This window comes from Manacus candei, unplaced genomic scaffold (genome assembly GCF_025592945.1).
Source record: "Manacus candei isolate 608988 ecotype Guabito, Panama unplaced genomic scaffold, ASM2559294v1 h1tg000018l, whole genome shotgun sequence".
In the NCBI taxonomy this organism is placed as follows: domain Eukaryota; kingdom Metazoa; phylum Chordata; class Aves; order Passeriformes; family Pipridae; genus Manacus; species Manacus candei.
This window is the reverse complement of record NW_026138066.1, coordinates 5,444,104-5,465,879: the sequence shown is the minus strand read 5'-3', so window position 1 is coordinate 5,465,879 and position 21,776 is coordinate 5,444,104. Positions and strand designations below refer to the sequence as shown.

General features: G+C 51.6%; 2 protein-coding genes across 6 annotated transcripts; both read left to right on the top strand.

Moving 5' to 3' along the window:
* Positions 1–830: 830 nt before the first annotated feature.
* On the top strand, positions 831–2,629 carry SMIM45 (small integral membrane protein 45). Its single transcript, XM_051784647.1, has 2 exons — positions 831–1,179; positions 1,710–2,629. Exon 2 carries the CDS (start codon positions 1,712–1,714, stop codon positions 1,916–1,918), a length of 207 nt encoding a protein of 68 aa, XP_051640607.1. The 5' UTR covers positions 831–1,179; positions 1,710–1,711; the 3' UTR covers positions 1,919–2,629.
* Positions 2,630–5,728: 3,099 nt separating this feature from the next.
* On the top strand, positions 5,729–21,636 carry SEPTIN3 (septin 3). Of its 5 annotated transcripts, none has more exons than XM_051784153.1 (10): positions 5,729–6,287; positions 13,145–13,336; positions 13,586–13,714; positions 14,450–14,531; positions 14,899–15,036; positions 15,400–15,517; positions 15,937–16,032; positions 16,884–16,980; positions 17,471–17,522; positions 18,746–21,636. In XM_051784153.1, exons 1-10 carry the CDS (start codon positions 5,807–5,809, stop codon positions 18,879–18,881), a joined length of 1,521 nt encoding a protein of 506 aa, XP_051640113.1. In that variant the 5' UTR covers positions 5,729–5,806; the 3' UTR covers positions 18,882–21,636. The 5 variants fall into 5 exon arrangements, with proteins under 5 accessions (XP_051640113.1, XP_051640112.1, XP_051640117.1 ...); XM_051784152.1 differs by having other exon boundaries at positions 16,881–16,980; XM_051784157.1 differs by lacking the exon at positions 5,729–6,287 and adding an exon at positions 7,502–7,534 and having other exon boundaries at positions 16,881–16,980.
* Positions 21,637–21,776: the final 140 nt, after the last annotated feature.

Sequence of the window (21,776 nt, the reverse complement as noted above, 5' to 3'; positions counted from 1 at the left end):
ATCAGTGGGAGTAAATCAGGCATTTTCTCCAGTGTTGGTAGTTTCTTGCTTATGGTAGTAAGAATTGCAGCTTGTTTCAGATCTAATCCTGTGACAAAAAAGGTGTCACTCAGAGGGTAGAGATGAACCTCATGTTTCCTGTTACAGGCCTTCCTGTTGCAAGAGATGTCCAGCAAATAAATGCTGCTGGGCATATTGGAAACAACTGATGGCTGTGGCGTTAAAAAGGAAAAAAAAAGAAAAAAGCCCAGCCTTCATTGTGGGAGAAGGCAGCAGCATTACGGGGCAGGAGCAGAGAAGAGTATGAAGATACTCAGGGCTCTCCCCAGCCTCCACTTAACTGCCCCCATGCTAGGGAGGTGGGGATACATGGTTATTGACAGAGGGATGACTTGGGAGACAGTTGCAGGTGACAGCTTTCAGCTGTCTGGAAAAGCAAGAGTTTGACATGGGTGCAGCTCTGCCCTTACTCTGTCCCAGCTGAATTCAAGGGGCACTTCATCACCCCCACTGAGGGGTGAGGGTACAGAAAGCCTCCCTTCAGGACAGCATTTTTATGCCTGAGTCCACCGCTATGATTTCCAAAGCCTGAGGGTCCCTGGTTTAATCCACCAAAGCCTGGGACAAGCAGCACATTCACAGTACAAACCCCAGCAGCCCTGGTGCCCAGGGAGGCCATAGTTGTGCTTTTAGGGGGGTAAGCTTCTCAATCCCCCTTTCTGTCCCTGCACAAGCCACAGCTTGGCAGGTGTTTTGGTAGGGGCAAGCAGTGGAGAGTTGGAGAAACTGGGCACCTCTAGGGTTGCAATGTGGGTTGCTCCCTCCCTCCCTCAGGACAGGAATAAAGGATGGGCACAAACGTGATGTTATTTTAAATGGCCCCAAGTCAGGGTGTATGCCCTGAGCACAGCAGCAGCAGGGCCATAATGGTGGGGAGAGTGTACCAGAGCACTAGCAGGGTGTGGGGCTGGGACTCCATCTGTCCATCCTTCCAGAAATCTTCAGCCGTGACAGCTGGACAAGGAAATGTTTTGCTCCTTCCTGCTTGCTCATTTTTTGCACTGGGTCAACAGTAATCATGCGGTGTGTTGTTTTGTGTTCCCCAGGGCAACGCTGCTCCAGACTCACCTTGCTCCTGGGTGGTGAGGACCTCTTGGTAAGGCAGATCGGCCGTTCTCGGTAAGTGTCTCCCACTGCCCCATGGCTGATGTGGTGGAGGGATCTGAGCTCTGCTCACAGACTGGTGCTGAACCAAGCACTGCAAGGTCCCTGAGCCCTCACAAAGCAGGACACTAAATAGGGGTGCAGCAAGGGAGGGCTCAGTCCCAAGCCAGACCAGCTCAGACTGGGAATTTAAAGGGGTCATGGAGAGTCAGGAGAAGCAGATTTTCCCTCAAGCAGGAGATGAGAAGCAGCTACCCACTTTCAATCACTGGCCGCAGGGCTGAGGGCATGCAAGCTCAACCACCTCTATGGGCAGAAGCAGGACTCCTGCTCTTTGAGGTGCTCCCAGCAATGACCTCAAAAGCATTGACCTCTCCCAATGGATGAGGTGCCTTGGTGTGCATGAACTGGGTGCAGCAGGGCTGCAAGGAGGGGTGCAGAGAGGCTGTGCATTCCTGATGAGGCAGATGTCTTGTGATGAATCTTTGTGGAGGTGTTTTTTGGGTGCTCTCACTGTATGAACTTTCTCTCCTTTTCTCTGGCAGCCATGCCCCACTTCTTGGATTGGTTTGTGCCCGTGTATCTGATGATCTCCATTCTCATCCTGGTGGGCTTTGGAGCTTGCATCTACTACTTTGAGCCAGGACTCCAGGAAGCCCATAAGTGGCGAACACAGAGGCCAATCATGGAACGAGACCTTCGGAAGACACTGATGATTCGGGACAACCTGGCCTTTGGGGTGCCTGAGGTCTGACAAGCTGCCCATCGCATCCAGAAGAGTCTCTACGGGGTGGGCAGCAGATCACAAGCCTCAGTAGGGATGACAGTCTTGCCCTGGTGTAAGCGAGGCTGGTCATCACTTTGCGCTTTGCTGATCTGGGTCGTGTACTCACCACTCACCATTCTGCCCCTTTGCTTCTTAGTCAAGGTTTGTGTGACGCTGTAGACTTGGGCTTCCCATGTGCTCACAGCTCTTCACCCAGCCAAAGACAAAGACTTCTGCTCCTCCCCATGGCCAAGACTGATGAACCACTCAAATGAAACATCTCTTGTTAATCACATGAGTTTGAGCTGTCTGGCATCTCAACACAACCTTCAGTAGGAAAGTTCTCGACAGGGTAGCAGTCTTGCAAAGGGATACAGAACCTTTTACTCCTATTCACGAACTTAAATCTAACCCATTTTGTTTAAGTCCAGGGGGTCTTTTGGGGGAAGTAAATGGGATTTCAACACATCATTGCTTCAGCTGAGCTCTTCACAGTACCCATCCTTGGTGCTGGGATGGTAAGCTTGCTGAAGCTCTGTGCAGAGGGGCCAAGGGCTCAGCGAGCCCCAGAGACTGACTGCCTTTATCCCTGCTAAAGGCACACCACTTCTGTTTCTGTTTGGGAGGTGGAGAACATTCATCCATCCATCCATCCATTCCAGATGCACCATATTCAAATTAAAGGTCTTTACTAAAGAGGTTTATTCAAGTCCTGTGTCAAGCTGAGAATATTCTGCATCTCTCCATGAAGGGGTGCTGCCAGATTTATCACGTAAGCTTCTCCTGATCTGCCTGACCTTCTGTTCCTCTGTCGTGGAGTGAGATGGGATAGTCTGGGAGTCATCTCACACTTGTTCAGTACCCTGTGCTCCAGAGCCCTATGGCGTAGATAGGCTCTCCTTTAACTGTCACCCCAACAAAGCTGTGAAGCATCCCTGTATTTCTCTGCATGTCTCTGAGAAGGGACACTGAGCCTGCCATCTACATGGGCCCGTTATACCACCTCTGCTTTCTGGACCCAAGCTGTATAATGTAGGTCTGGCACAAAATCCCGTGTTTATAGACTTCCTACACTGTTCTGGGCCTGATTGGCCACCAAAGTGCTGGATGAAGTTGTGACACTAGGGCTAAGAGGGACATGCACACCTTCTCTCTCCCTGCCAGCCCAGTGCATTGCTCAGTGTGCACAGGGAGGTTTGGGAGAGCTCTGAGCCTGTGGCAGGAGGTTGTGTTACCTCTCCTCCCACCACAACACCCACCCTTTGGATGCAGTAGGTGCAGCAGTGCTACCTGTGCACACTCTGGCAACAGAGGGGTCCTGTGTGCCCCACTCCTGTATATCTCAGGTATGTTAGCCAGTGCCACCACCCCATGTGCACGTCTGTGCATCCTGTGCCATCCCCTGGGCCAGCCAGTATCTTGACGACGCACATCTCCACTGTCCTTCCATTGTGCTGGCTCTGTTCTCCTTTTGGCAGTAGAAATTCCTCAGGCCAGCTACCCAAATCTTCTACAGCTCCTGGATGGGCTCGTGTCACTCAGCCTCACTTGTAAACCCATCAATGGAAGTTTTATCCTCCATTCCCAAAGAAAGGAGCAGAGTTCATTGGCTGGTTAGAGTGAGTGATGTGGGGAAACGCACTGAGCGGGATTACTCCTGTGCCCAGTTTCACTTACCCTGTCAAGCAAAGGCTCAAAGCACAGGTGTGTTCTGAAACTTGGTCATTCTCTAGGGATGAAAGCTAATTTTTAGCTCTAAGGAATAGGTCAGGACATTCTACAAATATCCTGGGTTTTCCTGGAATATTTCATACACCAGATTGCAAATGCATTACCATTCTCCTCCACACCAAAACCAGGCACACTGGCAGGAGTTTTCTGGTTCTGTTTCAGACAGAGGACAAATCAAGAGTCCTTTCATTCAGCCAAATAACAGTGACTATGATGCAAGTAGCCTAACTGGGGAGTCTCACTCATCAGGGAAATGCAGTGAGTGGGATTACTCCTCTGCCTGAAGTTACACTCACTCTGGCAAGCAAAGACTCAAAGAGCAAGTGCAACTTGAAACAGGTAAATTTTTGTGCCTTGTTGACTTGGGGCTGTGAAAGAGAAATGCCATGGGGCTGGGCTGCATGGTCTGACATGCCACTCATGGCTGCATGGCCCCCCTCCCCTGCCCACTGGCACATCACAGCCATATTTCTAAGCACCAGCTTGGAAACCTGTTTCCTCACCTTGACTCCGTCATAGGTAGGACTGCCCTGCAAACAGACACAGCTGAGCTGTGGGGCAGCAATTAAAACCTCTATGCTGGAACTGAGAGGCTTGGAGCAGTCAGGGACAGGGTAAACCTCCCCTGTTGGAAGGGGAGCCTGCACCCACAGGGGTCCCCTCTCCCCTCCTCCGTGTCTTCCTCTGCGTGCTGTCCTGCCTGTTTTTGCTTACACTCTGCCCACAACTCAGTATAGAAACTGAGCAAAAGAAGACAACAAACAGGCAGGGGATGGACTAGAGAGAAACTAATTATTCATCTCCTCTGGCTTGTGTTTTGCATTGTTTATGATGCATTCGGCATTAGGCCAGGTGTTTTCCATGGCTATAAAAGACTTTATGGCAAATAATATCAAGCCTTCCCCAGTGGAATAAAAGCGTGTGACAAACTGTGTGGCTGACGCTTTATTTTCCTGTTGTTCCCTCCTGGAGCTGCCTCCTTCCAGCTCTGGACAGGCAGCAAGGACCAGTCCACAGTGAGGTTTCCTTTACAGCAGAGTAGGTCTTCATCTGCCTGGTTCCTGTGCCAGCTACAGCAGAGCTGTCTGGGAACAATTAAGCCAAAGGCAAATGCTGCCTGAAAACTGAGACTGTTTCTCCTCTCTGGGATCTGTATAGGCAGAGAGACCTCAGGGGAGAGGGAAATAGTCACAGATACTAAATTAAAATGCATAAAGCATCAGAGAAGATACTTAGTGCTGGAAATACTACACAATATCAGGTTGGTCTTTTCTAACTTTTCTGTCTCTTTGCCCTTAAAGAAGCAGAGAACTCAAACTGCCCTGAGCCCTGCTTTCCACCAGCATTCCCCACGGCTTGCTGTGGGTCACTGGACAGTGATTCCCCTTTCACTTCCCTCAGTTCTGGCCACCTGAAGGCAGGCAAGCATCTCCCCTGACATGCTGTGGGTGCTATGGGTGCCCATCTCTCCTTTTCTTTGCTCCCACTTGCCCACCAAACCATGTTAGTTCTCATTCTATCCCACCAAAACACCTTTCTCCTTTCTTCCTTGTGTTGCCCTTCAATGTCTTTTATAGTAAGGAAAGTATAGAGTAGCAAGCTGATCCCTGCAATAGGTGTTCTCTTGACCATGAAAATGCCCCAAAACTGGCAAAATTAAGAAACAATCAGAATAATGAAGAAGTAAAAGAAAATCGGAATAAGGGAAAGAAGCATCAACTTGGATGAACACCCAGCAAACGACCACTGAACTCCCACAGTGGGATATAAATTGTTGCACTGGAATATGCCGTTTGAGGGTGAATAAAATAGAGAGGAAGGGAAAACATTTCAAATATTCAGAAATTTTAATTAATTTTTTTTTAAGTAATATCTGCTGTCCTTCGGAGCAGGCAGCACAGGGCTGACATGGCAGGTATGCAGTGATAGTCCACCTCCCCCCATGGGACCAGGGCAGGGGGTCATGGTGCAGGGCTGCCCAGGGTGTGGGGCTGTTGGTGGCGTAGGTCAGGAAGGTGCTGGGATAGGGGCAGGAGCAGCCAGGGAACCCAGCGTGGGAGTGTGCCATGCAGGCCACAAGGGCCCCATTGTCGCAGCTGGAGGCGGGCTGGCTGGCTGGACAGGGCTGGAGGTGGGGGCTCAAGCATGTGGATGACGGCAGCTCCGGGGAGGTCTGCACCCCGAGACACCACATCTCTGACAGCGGGGAAGGCCTGGGCCCCCCAGCCCGGTCTGGCACTACCAGCTCCCCGCTCTCACACCTCTGCTTGCAGCCTGCTGCTGACCGCCATGGAGGAGGACATCGCCCTTCATCGCAGCTGCCTGCCTGCCCCAGGCAGCCCCACCAGCCCCAGATGCATCCTGGGTTCCCCACGGCAGCGGGACAGCCCCCTTGGTGCCACTGCCTCCACGAAGCGGAGCTGCCTTTCCGTCACCCTGCGCCGGGCTGGTGGGGGTGGCGGGGGGCCCCCATGGGAGCGGCTGCGAGGCCTTGCCCCTGTCACCCCCATCGCCCCTCGCCCTCGGCCCACAGCGGCCAAGGGGCCCCAGCAACATGGCAGCTCTGGAGGGGCCGAGGCCACCCTGGTGGCGAAGACGGGGGTGTTATGTGCCCCACCACGCTCCGGTGGGTCTCCGCTGACGGGAAGGGCTGGGCATGGGGGAGGGAGGCACCAAGGGGCCCCTTGGCATGGAGCCCAGCATGAGGCAGGACCCCTAGGAGAGGTGGGATGATGTGGGGGAGGATGGGGGCTTCCTTCCCTGGAAGTGATTTCCCCTTGACCCACAGTGGGAATATGGGTGGGCAATGGCAGGTGGGAGGAGCACCCGTGAGTTTGTGAGCCTGGCACCCAGCAGGGAAACAGGCAGCTGTGGTCGCCATGTCAGGAGATGTGAGTGCCAAGATGTCTGTCTGTCTGTCCGTCTGTCTGGAGGCAGCCAGCCTGTCAATGGCTCAGCCTAGCCTGGGTAACTGCTGGTGGTGGTTTCTAAATGTTCTAAACGTTCCAATAATCTGCAGCATGTGCAGTTTCCTTTTTGCCCCAGAGCGCTGCAAAAATAGGCCCTCCAAACCCGTGCTGAGTCTGCCAGGCATCCAACAGCCTGGCCTCCACCCAGGGAGCTGCCTCATAATGGAGGGACACATGGGGAGAGCCCTGAAAGGGTGCTGCTGTCATCTTACTGAGTAGAGGGTCAGAGTATTCCCAGATGTTGGTGCCCTAGCCCAGCATGGTGGGGCCATGGTGCCTGGTGGGGCTAGGGCTCACAAATGTAGGAGAAGGAAATGCAGGGGGAAGGGCATCCCCATCCAAAGGTGCAAGCAGCCAGAGGCATCTGCACAGCTCTCCAGGCACAGGCACATCCACTGGGCAGGTGGGCATTGCCAGGCACATATGCCTGCCAGGGCACATGGGGATGTGACCTGTGTCCCCCGACATGGCCCAAGGGGGACGACCTCTCCCTGCTCCCCGCCCGCAGGCACACACATGCACACCCGCATGCACACATGCATGTACACACACGTGAACAGAGGGGCCAGTGGGGGCCAGTGCCGGCTCTGCCTCTGTGCTGTGGGCTGGCAGCCAGGAATCACGGTGCCGGAGTAGAAAAGGTTTCTCACACCTCCACAAGCAGAGCTGAAGGGCAAATCACATTTGATGAATCAAAACAGTCCTAATTTCCTCCCTCCGGGAAAGCAAAAGGAGACCTTGCAATCCTCTGAACCCAAAAACTACCTAGGGACAAAGAGTGTCCTTTCTCAGTCCTGCTGGAGCTAAGCTGTGAAGGGTTAAATATGCCCCTCCCTAAGCAAGCAGAGATGCTGCAAACGCTGAGGAATTGGGAGGGAAAGGGGCAAGAAGAGGCCTGTGTGGGGTGGGTGTGCAAGGGGGGGCCCTCTGGGACATATGGGGGGGCCATCGGCAGTGGCCCCTTGAACTCCGCGGCCATGCTCCTCCCCAGGGCAGGGAGGACGGCAGGGGCCTGGAATAGATTCGGGGGGCCTGGGATGGAGCCAGGGGAGGGTGCGCGGGGGGGGAGATTTTGCGGAGATGTTTAATATTCAGGTCACATGACGATGGCAGCAGGAGCAGCACCAGCATCCCCGCTCTGCTGAAATAGCCACTGGAGAAGGAAGGGAAGGAGAGTGGGGGAGAACAGGACACAGGGAAGAAAGAGAAAGGTAAAAGCAAGCAGAGCCTTGTAGCCCACCGTACTACTTCATCAGCATCAGGCTAGAAAAGTGGGGGGAGATCCACCCCCTTGCGAGAGGATTCGGAGACAAAGGAAGCTTCATGTTCAAAGGTAGGATGCTCCGGGCTTGGCAGAGCTGGGCAGCGCCAGAGGGATGCCGCTGGGGCTTTTTGTGCAGGCATCCTACGCCATGCCCCCTCGTTTCCCAGCTCTGGGCACGGGGGAGGGATAACCCCGAAGGGCAGCAGGGGAAATCGGTCCCGGCTTTGACTTTCCTCTGTCTTTTTCCTTTTGGTGGCAGCAGTCTCGTATGAAGGAGAAGGAGCAGGGCTGGTTGTGGTGCTGATGGGGAGTAGCTGGCGCCAGGCACTGCTCTGAAAGAAACAGATAATCCCAGTTGGTCCAGGGCTGGGGAAAGCCCACAAGCTGCTCGGCTCCTGGCTTGTCCCTTGCCAGTGACAGGCAGTCGCTGCGGAGGCAGCGGGGGTGTCCTGTGCTGCTCCCTGGGCATCTGCGCAGGAGCCGGCAGGCATGAGGGCAGGGGGAGAGGCAGCTGCGGTGGTGTGGGTACCCTGGTCCAGGGGTGCTCAGCATCCTCTCGCCTGTGCCGCCCAGGTGTGAGCTGGGCCATGGGGTAAGGATTGCAGGGCTGGAGAGCAGCACTGAGGGCTGCTCGTTGGGGCTGGGGCTGAGGCGGCTGGGCTGGGGATGTGGCCAGTCCCTTCCCCTCCAGCTTCTGCATCTCCAGAGAGGCTTCGGCACACACTGCCCTAGATTTCGCTGCAGCCGGGCTCCTGCCCAAGCCCTTTGCAAAGTGCTGAGGGTAAGAAAGGTTGCTGCCGGGAAGGCTGTGGCAGCCCAGAGGGTTGATCTTCAAGCCAGGCAAAAAGACCTGTAAGAAGAATGACTCTGTTCTATACCTGGAGGTCAGGCAGTGCATCCGGCCATCACGGCTCAGCCACTGCCCTGCACAGCTGAAAGAAGTGCCCTGGGGTCATCATGGAAACTGAAGGGGAAAGATATTTTTCCAGTGGAGAGATGCTCAGTCCAGAACCTCTGCAAATCTGAAGCAAGGAGCAGGTCCTGATCCCTGCCAGCTCCAGGGAGGCTGTGCTACTCAAACAGCTGCTTGCTTTCCTTTGTAGGGACCTGGCATCATCACCAGTTGAGGGTCTGCTCCTGCCAGACGACTTCAGGTTCTGAACCCGTTCCTCCTCCCTGTTCCATGTCTGCAGGCAGTGGAACTGTGGGTCCAGAGCCACATGGGTGGAAGGGGCTGGGGTGAGATGAGTGTGTGGATCATCGCTTCCAGCGGGAGCGAGACAACCTTGTGCTGCATGGGAGGAGAGCTGCTGCGAGGCCATCCATGTGTTACGTGGGGGTTAAATAGCTTTTCTTTGCTGGAAGCTGGCTTGTGGTGAGCACTGTTTGCAGTCCTCCCTCCCTCTTGCCACTCAGACAAAGGATGGAAAGGCAGGGGGAGGGGATGCGACTGTATCTGGGTTATCAGAACATAATAGATGTTAGTCCCCACTACCTGAGCCCCTAAGGGACCTGTAGGGCCACCTCTGCCCCCAGACAGCTGCTGAGAACCTCAGAGGTAGACATGAAGGGTGAGCTGCAGTAGTGGTGTCTGCTGCCGGCCATGTATGCTGGCCTTCCAGGGAGAGGCTTTGGGGTGGGTCATGGGTGTCAGAAGCAGGAGCTAGCTGGGACTGTGGGGACCTCTCTGGGCAATTGGTGTGCTTCTGGTCCTGCCTGTCCTGGCCCCAGATGCTGCACTGCACTTCTCCTTGCTCCAGAGCTGAGTGGAGCATCTCCTGTGAGCCAGATAATATTCCCTGACAGTCCATCCCAGCCCAGGCTACCCCCTACGGGATCTGGGCAGCAGGGGTATTGCCAGCAACCACCCTCTTAAATGAGCTTCTGTTAGCATGTAGAACAAAGCAGCAAAGAAAAAAGGGGCCCTGCGAGCAGCAGATGTAAGTGGTTAACCTTGGCTACCCCTCTGTTCATTGTCAGCTGTACTGGCTGTAGTGCCCTATCATGTATTCATTACAGGGAACAGCTGGAAGGGCTATGGGATGTGCCCAGGACACATGATGCCACCCCTTGAGCAGCCACTCAGAGCGCTCAGGAGGCTTCCTAGCAGTATTAGCTTTAATGCATATAAAACAGCCACTCCCAGGAGAGCAGGAAGGCACATTTCTTGTCTCAGGGTGCCTCTTATGGCTCTGATCCCTGTTTTGCACACCCTGACCTCCCTAGCAGGTTGTTCCTCAGTTGGCTCCTTGGATTCATCTGTGGGAATCAAGAGGTGGAAAATCATGTGCAGAAAGCTGAACCCCTAGGTAATGTCTGCAAAATGGGGGCTTCCCTGACTGAGGCTGAATGGGAAGGCACCCCACACAGAGAGGAAGGCAAGTGACTGAGAGGATAAAGGGAGGTTGCTTACCCTGCCACCTTGGATGTCCAGGTATAAAATCCAGGAAATATATTTAAGGAGACTTCTGGAGATCTTTCCTCCTCATCTCAGGGTTTTCTATAGCTGCTCAGGAACCTGACTGAAATATCTGGCTCCAGCTGCAAAGGGATGGCCACATATCGTGATGTCCACAGCAGTCAGCAACATCTGCTGGCTCTGGGCAAAGCTTCCCTTGGTGAGATTGAGGGATGAGTTATGAACCTCTTAGTGAGCCTTGAGGCTGCCAGCAACTTCCCTCCTTCCTCATCCTTCCTGTGCAAGAATGAAGGTGGAAGGAATAAAGGAGAGGGCAACAGATTCCCTGAGGACAAGCTACTACCCAGGAAGCAAAGGGGTCACAGCCCACATGGCCCAGGTCCTCACCCATCCCATGCAGCTGGTCAGCTGGGCTTTCTTCTCACCTCGACCTGTTCCTATACCTCTCCAGGGTTTATTTGGCCCCACTTATTGCAGTAGCCAAGTGCCTCACTGGGGCCACAGCCCCTTGTCCCACATGCTCTCATCATTACCTGTCTCCCTCTTGTCCCTCTCTTTGGGATAGGTGGGAACCCAGCAGGGCTGTATGGGGTGTGTGCTGGTGGATGCGGCAGCAGGATGAGGGACATGGCACAACCATTAGACCATGATACAGGTGGTGTGGGGCAGCCTGGGAGAGAATGAGTGAAGGGCAGTGTGCAGGAGAGCTGGCTGGCCTGGCCCCCTATGCTGTACGAAAAATCTGGGCTTTCCTGGCTGGCACCAGCTTTGATAAAGCTGGAAAAAGACAACAGGAGCCTCAGGGAGTGCTTCATCAGCAAGAAAGGCACAGACTAGTTGTGATGGGTGTAAGAGAGGATTGCAGCTGAGAAGTGCTCGGCTCGGCAGGCTGCCTCCTCCAGCAGCTGCCCGGCAGTGTGAGGTGCTCCAAATTGCCAGCCTGGTTCAAGCCAACGATCCATCTTGTGCTCTGGTCCCCCCAGGGTGCTGCTCACTGCTTCAGGAGAGGATGATGATAGCTCAGGGTGCCCTTGCTCAGTGGGGAAGAGCAGTAGGAGGGCCATCCTCCTGCCGACCTTTTCTGTATGGGCAAGGTGGAACAGAGCTGGTACAAGAGCCTTCAGATGTTACCCACAGTGCTGTGCAGGAGTAGCTGTGCTATCATCCTCTCACACAGAGGAAAGATCCCTTCTCCCAGTTTAAAATCAAAGACTTCCAAAGCAGTGTAGAAGGAGCTGGGTGGAGGCACCCTTCTCCCTGACAAGGGTGGCCCTTCCACAAGGTCTTTCCTTAGCACATGATAGTAGGATATTACAGCTTATATAAAATGTAAGATCTTCACCATGTAGAGCAGCCCTGTGTCTGCACAGAAGCTCTGATGTGGGAATGCCAGGCAGGGTCCCCAGCTAGCCACGGAGCGTGCTGCAGCTTAACCTGTCCTTGAACAAAATCTCTCTGACCTCTCCCCACCCTGCCTCTGCCTGGCCTGGCTGAGCTGTCACAGGGACTGTGGATTGGTGCCATCAGTGTTCAGAGCCTGATGATCTCTGAGTCATGTTCCTCACCAAGAGGGGCATGTGTCACGCACCAAATGGCAGTCGCCTGCCTGGCTGCTCATGTCCTTCTCTGCAGCCAGTGGATTCTGCTGAAAGGAGAAAAAAACTCTGCTGAAATGATAGAAAGGGATAATTTAGTGTGAGATACTTCAACTGAAGTGGCATCCAAAACAAACAGAGTACTTACCAAGCAAAACCACACGCTGTCTCTGTCCTGGAAAAATATCCACTTAATGAGACAAAGTGTGGGGGAGTCAAGTAATTAGAGTTGGAGAGGCTCTAGTTTGCAGATGGATTGTATATGCAAGGTATTTGATTCCCATCCCCTTCATCCTCCTTTCTAGATTCATCCCTCATGCCTCCCTTCCTCAACAATTACAGCTTTTCTTCAATGCCCGGTCCTCTCCCAACCTCTGGCTTCCTCCCAGTGGCATGGAGCTGCTCACTAATGAGACAAGAGATGGAGATAAATGGGCAAGGCCTGCCCTAACCAATGTGTGCCATCACCCGAAAAAGAGTCAGAGAGGCTAGAACGCCCTCAGGGCCTTTCTTTTTGCCTGTTCGTTTTACATGGAAGAAGTGAGGAGGGAGAGGTGAGGAAGGAAAGATGCAGATAATAATTTTTTTGATCGTGATGATTAGTTTCTTGAACATGACAAAAAACACTGGTTTGTGGATGGGAGGCAAGCACAGAAATTATAGCTATGCTTTCACTTCCACCACTGCCTTCCTCTGAGGAACTCAGCCTGCACAGCACCAGCATGGCCAGTAATGCAGCTGCCTCTGGCAAGGGCCAAACTTACAAGTCCCCACAGTACATCCCAAACTCTGTTTCAATGCCAGGACTTGACACACAATAGTTCTTGAAAGTCTGTTCTACCGCAAATTTTATGGTAAACTTGGAGTGGCAAAACACTGGTGATCCTGTGGAGAACTGAGAGACAAAAATGAGGAGACACATACAGAGCTTTGGGCACTTGATTAGCAGCCCAGCCAGGCTTGCTGGGTCTGTTCCTGCTGTTTGGAAGTAGCCATCAATATGTGGAAGTAGCCATCAATGCATGCTCAATGAAGCCCGCTTCACCTCCTCGTCTGGAGTCGTGCATAGAAGTAGATGTTCCTCCATGAAGAGAGCCTTACCCCTAAAATCTTGCCATTCAGTCATCCTCAGTAGGCCTTGAAATTGCTCAAAGTTGCCCTCAGCCTCTGTGACAGGTCAGAAGGGACGTTGTTTTACACCTTGTTGATGATTTTTCAATCTTTCTTCCCATGCAGGACCAGTGGAGAACAAAAACGAAGCAGCCATGTCTGAGCTGGTCCCAGAGCCACGACAAAAACCAGTTGTACCGATGAAACCCATGGGCATCAACGCCAGCTTGCTGGGCTACATCGGTATTGACACCATCATTGAGCAGATGCGCAAGAAAACCATGAAGACAGGTTTCGACTTCAACATCATGGTTGTAGGTAGGCAGGGACCAGATGAGGAACTGGGAACCATGGCCAGGGACTGTCCTCTGAGGCCAGGTGGGAGAGCGAGCCCTGCGGGGAGGGCACAAGGGAGCAGACAGCATTTGCCCTGAGGGAAAGGAGAGCCTGCACAAGGCAAGGAGACACCTACAGCCCCTTCCCCTGCCAGCCTGGCTCCATCCCCTGGGCCTGCTGCCATCACCAGCCTGTGACAAATGTCACAAGCTTCCTCTCTGCAATCCTCAGGTCAGAGCGGACTGGGAAAATCAACGTTGGTGAACACGCTCTTCAAATCCCAGGTGAGCCGCAAATCTTCAGGCTGGAACCGTGAGGAGAAGATCCCCAAGACGGTGGAGATCAAAGCCATTGGGCATGGTAAGAGCCAGGCTGGTGTGGAAGCAACACTGATGCTTCAGCGCGGTCTTGGAGAGGGTCTCAGCAGTCTACGCAAATAGTTCTTTGGTATTAGGCAGCCATTTCTCCATGGAAAGCTAAAGGACAGTTTTAGATGGCCTCAGAGCCAGACAAGGCTTTTCTTAAACAGCAATGCCACTAATGCCAGAGCCTGAAGTGAGGGGTAGAAAAATAGTTATAGATTTTTCTCCTGCTAAGACATTAGTCTGCATGTGTCAATTAAGCCTTGCTGTAAGACATTCCCACCTGCAGACACTTAATCATCTATACAAGTTGCATTCATGGGTCCCATCCCAAGCCCAGCAGAGCACATCTCCTCATGGCAAAGCATCAGTACAGCTCCTACAGTAGTACAGGGTAACGAGCATCATCTCAGATTCAGGATGATGCATTAGAGGGGAGGAGAATTTGTGTAAGTAAGGTAGGTACTACCTTTGGGCCACAAACTGAGCACAAATCCGTTTTCCTGTGTCAGAGTGTTGTAAGGTGGCTTTGGTGCAGATGTTACCAAAATTTGGGGTTAGACATGCAAGTGGGGGTCATAACTGTTGAGGTATGACCCAGCCTTGTCTGGTCATACTTGCTGGGCAGGGACAAGGCCAGAGCCCTCTTGTTCCCTTGTAGGACACAGAATCATGTTTCATGACAAAACAGGTCTCCAGGGAGAAATATGATTGTTTGCAATTTCTCCTCCAGTCATTGAAGAAGGTGGTGTCAAAATGAAGCTTACAGTTATTGACACGCCAGGATTTGGGGACCAGATCAACAATGAGAACTGGTGAGTTTTACAAGGTCAAGGCCTTATGTCTCAGGAAGGTCTGGAATTAAGATAGTATATGAAGTGAGTCTCATCTACTGGGCCCTGGAAAGCATCTGGGATCCTACTGCACTCAGCGGGCTGGTAGTGGAGCCATGAGATTGTGAACCCCATGGGTCTGTGTGCATGCTTGGGGGTATGTACCCTTTACGTGGTGAATGGTTATTTCTGTGCCCAGCTACAGAAACTCTAAACATCTCTGCTGATAGCAAGATGCTTGAGGTGGATACTTTTTATGCCTGAGCCTGCTTTGCTGCTGTCAGAGCTGGGTAGGCAGAAACATGGAGATTTGTACCTGTCTATTCATCTCTCTCTCCCACTTTAACAGCTGGGAGCCTATTGAGAAATACATCAATGAGCAATATGAAAAATTTTTGAAAGAGGAGGTGAATATTGCAAGGAAGAAACGAATTCCAGACACGCGAGTGCACTGCTGCCTCTACTTCATCTCCCCTACAGGCCACTCGTATGTACACAGTCCCTCATTCTCCCTCAAGCCCTTGGTGTCTCTGTGCCAGATATATACCCTACACTGCTCCATTTCAGACATGGATCTGGGGATCCTGCCGGCAGAGCTGGCCACTGTTTAGCTTAACTTCAGGTGCTGTGGGGCTTGAAAGGGTCTAGGATAACAAGAGTAGGAGAAATGCCACTGTGTTTTTTGGGAGAGGGCAAGATGGATGGGAAGAAGGAGATGAGAGCATGGTGGCAGCAAGCAGAGTATGTACAAGGGAGGGTTCACTGATGCCCTAATGCTGAGAAAGTCACTAGGATGAAAGGCAATGAGGGTAAAGTGACCCCTTCCATGTTGTTCCCTCTTGGGCTGCAGCTTGCGGCCTTTGGACCTGGAGTTCATGAAACATCTCAGCAAGGTAGTGAACATCATCCCAGTTATTGCCAAGGCTGACACCATGACCTTGGAGGAAAAGACTGAATTCAAACAAAGAGTGAGTATCTCCTCTCCTGCACGGGATCTTTCCCTGCCCTGGCTTGGAGGTGGGAGAAATTAGTGGTGTCCTTCCTGGGATTGCAGTGCAGTCCAGCACTGGGTGGGTGGGTAAGTCCTCAAGATGCAGCTGTTTATAGCTCTGAGGGCATCTTTAGAGAAGGAAGAAATGTGTGCATTCCCGTGATATCTTCTGATACATTCTGTTACGGGAACTGGAGAGCCAGACATGTAACTGGGGTCAGGAAGAAAGACTCATCATTGCTGATGTGTGTCCTCACTTTGCTGTGCACTTCCTTGGGGCAACCCCTCCAACCCCTGCCCACTGGAAGGATGTCCCAGATGTGTTTGCTCGGCCATCTCAACTGCCTTCCCCTCAGGTTTGTGCTGCTTTATGCTCCAAAATGTCTCTCTGCTTAGGTGCGCAAAGAACTCGAAGTAAATGGGATCGAGTTTTATCCCCAGAAAGAATTTGATGAGGACTTGGAGGATAAAACAGAGAACGACAAAATCAGGGTATGAAACATTTTATTGTGGGAGGGGAAGGGGGAATGAGGAGGGCACCACATTTCATTCTGCACTCAGCACCATTGCCCTCACACATAGTAAATAAACTGCTTTTTAATCTCCATTCCTGTGGTAACTGCAGTCTCTTCCCAGGCCCAGGGATATCCATAAAGCTGCGTAAATCTATGAACATCTGCACAACCTTATGGATAGCAGGGTCTCCTGTACCCCATGCTCTGGAAACAGACAGTTTCTCCCTGTGCTTAGAGATATCTGGGTCCCCAATAGCCTCACCTAGTGTCCCACTTCCCAGTAAAGCTGCATCCCTACTCCATTTCTGGCCTTCCTTGGTACAGCCATTTCAGCCATTAAACTTGTTGAATTTTCCTGTGTCTTACTGGGGAAGATTATTTTGAGTCCTCTCCTTTTTCTCTTGTGAAGAACTACAAACTTGGTGAGAAATACTCACCTCAAACTATCCGTATGAACAGCCCTGGTCTGACAGACCCTCCCCTGGTAATACCAAGGTACTTCTTCTCTGGTCATCTCCCTCTTCATAAATGCTGGTGATGGATGCAGAAAAGCTCTGCCTCCTGCTCCAGAACCCTTGGCACTGCTGCAAGCTACCCCCTAGGCTTGGGGTGGTGCAAGGATACCTGGAAAGCAAGGGTCCAAAATGCTAGGGATAGCACTAATGGGTGAAGAGGACAGCCAGTAAAGTTTTGCTTGGGAGAATCTATTGCCTTGGAGAAGGCCTTGTGTTTGTTGAGCTGAGAGGAGGAAAGGTGGATGGGGAACAGTCGTGGTGCTGCTCTATGGAATGGGTTCAATAGGTCTTTCCATGTGTCTCTCCCCAGCAGGAAAGCATGCCCTTTGCAGTAGTGGGCAGCGACAAGGAGTACCAAGTGAATGGCAAAAGAGTCCTGGGCAGGAAAACACCTTGGGGAATCATTGAAGGTAAAAAAACAATTGCTTCTGGGAGCTGAAAGTATGTCTGTAGGTCACAGTAATAGACAACATCCAGATAACATGTCCCATGGATACCTTCCCATCCCATTTGTGATAAACTTTTTGAAACAAAACAGGAGGAGAATTCTCAAATAGCTGTGCCAGAAGGAAACTGCCATGGCCAATGCAGTGCCACTACCACCACATGGTAGAAGCTGGAGCCGCTCTGAACACCACAGTGTGTGAAACTAAGCTCCTGAGGTTGCCTTGGTTTTCAAATATTCAGTCACAAAATTCATGTGTGACTGCCCAGCATCTCTTCATGTCTCCTCAATGCTCGACAGTGTGGTGTTCAGACAACTGTTTGTCCTTTCTGAAGTATGCAGGTTCTACCCACCTGGAACCTGCCCCATAGCAGTGACTTTCCCATGCTCTGTAACCACAAAGGGGTTGTTGAAAAAAAAATCAAATGTAATGCAACTGCTTGCTTTCTTTTCAGTGGAAAACCTCTCTCACTGTGAATTTGCTCTACTTCGAGATTTTGTCATCAGGTAAGGCCATGATCATGCACTAGTTGATTAGCCATGAGTCTTCCTGAGATCCACTCAGAGTGAAATAGCCCCTATGGAAAGGAGAATGGAGTACATTTCAGGCAGTGGAAGCTTATGTGGGGTAGGGTTGGATTGAGTTAAGGGGTAGATACTCCAGTGCCTCTCTTAGAGACATGACCACTATGTCAAGTAGGTGCTAGTTTTCATGTATGGGCTGGACACCTGGAGAAAAACAGAGTACTACTACATCACCTATATCCCATTAAGGTTGTAAAACCTTCTATTTGTTGCTGGAAAGAGGTCAGTGATCAAGAGGTCACTACCCCCTTGTAGACCACGTGTCCTTCCAGGTTGAAGGATGTGCTGAAACATATAAACTGGAAGTGAAAAGCTCCATATTTCATTCAGCTTTCATTATCCTGTCTTATTTCTACTCTGTTTCATGAAGTTGCCTCAGTATAACTGATATTTGCCCCAGATTCTGTAGGAGAGCTGCAGATCCAGGGTCACCTCTATTCCCTATAAATAAAATAAGGTTTTAAAACAACACCAAAAATAAGGAAAATAAAGGAAACAAAGTTCAAATCCAGAGGCCTGTGGCTCATTCCACCTGTGGGTATGGGGGTATCAAGACACTTGGCCAGGTACAATGCTTTGACATCACCCTACTGCCCTCTTTTTGTTCTGCGATACCTTCAGCAGCAGAGATGCATTCCTCAAGTCTTCCCGTAAAAACAGCCTACCCAAAAGATCATCACAAAGCATATAGCAATCCAAGCCCACAGGCTTTCTATGAAGGTTAGAGATGATGCTCACAGCAGTGTTCTGCAGGTTATGGTCTGCAGTGGATACACCCTCCTGATGCTTCCTTGTCTCACCACTGCTTCCGATAAGTTCCTGTCTGCTCTGACACACCAGGATGGCCAGTAGCTGTCCTGGTGGCACGGGTGTGAGAGGGGCAGGGCACTGGCAAGCATAGCCAGGAAATTCAGCCTGTATCCTGCATCCTGCATGTGTGCCCTTGAATGTTGAGGCTCCAGCTCTCAGTTATGTATGATGGTACCCGTGCCAACCATGCCGAAAGAGGGGTATGATATTAGCAAGACTGACTGAAAAAATCTCCCATTTATCTCAGGGAATAAAATTATCATCAGAAAATTAATACTGACTGTGCTGATATTGGTTATCATACCCTGTTTCCCACCTCACTTTGTCCTCTGCAGGACCCACCTTCAGGACCTAAAAGAAGTGACCCACAACATCCACTATGAGACCTATAGGGCCAAACGGCTGAATGACAATGGAGGGCTGCCCCCCATGACTGTTGAGACAGAGGAAAATCATGAAAGTAACCTGTGAATGATCCTCCTCCCCGCTATCACCCAGTGTCTCTGGATATGACATCCCACCCCTGCTATCCTTGACTCTGCCATGGACCTGTCTCTGAAGCATGTGGCACATCCTCCGTGGGCGTGAGAGGATGCAAGTGTGAGTGTGTGCAGGCGTGCATGTGCCCACCTGTGTGCCGGAGAGGGACCAAGGGCATCTCCCCCACCCTTCCCAGAGTGTCCTCATTCTGTTTGTTTTTTGCACAGTGGACTGTCCGTCATCTTCCCTTCTCTCTTTTCTGTGTCTCAGCTGTGTGTCTTGCCTGGGGCAAACAGGGTTGGGGGGGAGGATTTCTGGGTGCATGGATATTGGAGGTGGGAGGTATGGGGCATGCTGTGGTCCTGTTTTTATCACTTGGAGACATGGTAAGGAGAGACTCCAGGAGAGATGGTGAAGTCAGTGCATGCAGTGCTTCCAAGAGACGTCAGCAGAGATTTCTCTTGGATGTTCCATGGGTGTAAAGGCAGCTGGTTGCTCTGAGGGCATGGTGGCCTGGCATTTTATCCCCATTTCTTGCTGTGGCTTCCCAAGGGGAAATGGCACCTTGGAAGTGGATAGGTAAGAGAAGACTGACACGTTTTATGGTTCAGAGCAAGTGATTAGTGGGAGGAGACAAATTAGTTCTTGGGCTGTAGCATCTATTTGAGAAGTATCAAAGTACTTGGGGAAAATATATGTATTTTCGAAAAGAAGCAAAACCCAGAGGAAAAGAACATGTGCCCATTGCAGAGGGTGCATTTGCCCTGCCCAGTGCTAAAGTCAAAAGCCATGCTTGTGTCACAGGCATTTGACTGTGCAGATCAGACCAAGCTGTCCTGGGGTCACCTCACCTCCTGGGGTCACCCCATCCCATTGCTGCAATCCCCCATTGCAGTGGTCTCTCCACCAGCAGTGAGCACACCCCAGGCAACCTTACTCTGACCTTTACCCAACATGGCCCCTCTGCTGTGAGTGCAGGAAAGATAGTGACACGGGGGATCCCTGCTGGGAGCTCCCACAGGGACAGCTCCACTCGGCACAGGGCCTTGAGGATCTTGAGAGGAGTGAGAAGAGCTATGGATTGAGAAGCACTGGGCCAGGGTGTCTCCCTGGGTCTTCACTGATAGTGGAGACGCAAGAGATACCTCTTCCTCATTGACATGGCTGCACTTGTTATTGCAGCAGTCTCAGGGCTGTTCTGTCCTCCTACTGTCCCGTGTCTTCCTCAACTCCTGTGCTTTTATTCTCATTCCCTTTTAGCCCTCCATAGCTTTCTTCCTTCCTTTCTTTCCCTATCTCACTTTCTCAGCTCTTTACCCTTTCTCTCTCTCCTTCATTTCTCCAAGAACTTGAATATTCCTCTTCTCCAGGCTGTTTCCTCCCTCTCCCAAGCTCTCATATCTTCTTAATAATGTGCTTTTGTGCCCTGTTGAGGAGCTGTCATTTTACCTTCCCCAGAGTAGAAAAAGGCACAGCTTTACTGAAGACTACATGCCTGTGTCTAGCTGGTGTGAGCTGTTTTCTGGATGTCCCTGAGTGAGGTGGAAAGTTGGGTCTGTCTTGGGCAGAAAGGAGGGGGGAGGGAGATCAGAGATGTTCTGAGTTTGGCAGTGTCTGCCTGTCTCTACACGTCACATGGCTGGCAGGGGTTGTCCCCTCCAGGAGACAACTTAAAATGCAGGGGCAGAATGCCATGGTGTGGGATGGCAGCACTGTGAGTAAGGGGGAGTGCGGTCGGTTTGGGATGGAGGCTGGAATGCTTGACGAGGGAGGGAGGAAGGAAGAGGGAACAGCAAATGAGCAGTGGAGGGGGACTCAAGTCAAGCCCGAGGCTGCTTGACAGAGTGGTACAGGGGCCAGGGCTGGAAACAGGGTGCTCCAAGCCTTAGCAAAGCTGTCTAAGAGTACATATCCATCTTGTGGCTTTCTCTGGTGCTGTCACTGCAAAGCAAAGGTCTCTTCACTCTCACTCTCACTTGTCCGTGCAAATCAGCCATGCTCAGCACCACTAGGATGTGGGGGCCATACCGGCTCCCTGTAGTGCTTTCACCACCCACATTCACAGCTCCCGGTGTTCCTGTATGCAGTGTGTGCACATAGCCATGCAGCCCCCTTCCCCCTGCACCAGGCCTCCTCAGGCCTGCAAGAAACAAGAGCCTTGTCACCAGCGCCAGCAGCCGTACCATGGACCCTGCAGAAACCATCCTGCCACGCTGCTCCCCATCCTGCCACACAACGAGCCACCCTCAGCCCAAGGCCATCAAAGACATCCTCATCAAAGACATCAGGGCTGTTTCTTCACAGCACCGAAGCACGAAGCCATGTTCTGTGTTCATCGCCCTGGGCTGCACTGTGGTAATTTCTAAGACTTTTGAGCCCAAACAAGAATTATGGCAGAGAGACAATGCTGCCCTGCTTAAAGCAAGCAAAGCAGGCTCACACAACAGAAGAGAGATATTTTCCTGTAATGTAGATTGCAAGGAAAAGGCAGTGTGTTTTGCCCTGTAGGTTTAGGAATTTTTATTTGTTTGTAATAAGGTGGTTTTTATGCTCTGCTCTGTAATTTCTTGTTAGATCATGGACTACTTCTAAAGGATCCGTAAAAGCTCGCTGACAAACGCAAGCTCAGGTATTCCTCACTGCCATCTGCCCATGCCAATATCCTACTGACAACTGTGTATCTACCAGGAAGTCTACAAATGACAAATTCAAAAAAAAATCCCACGTTGCACGACAACTGGAGATACTGTGGGGAAGAAGTCTCTGTCGATGGATAAGCTGGGAAAAGCCTGAATCGTGCGCCACCAGCTGAGTTCCAGGATGACCACAGCAAGCCAGCTGTTCCCCCGAAATATCCCCTGAACAATATCACGGAGGGATAGAGTC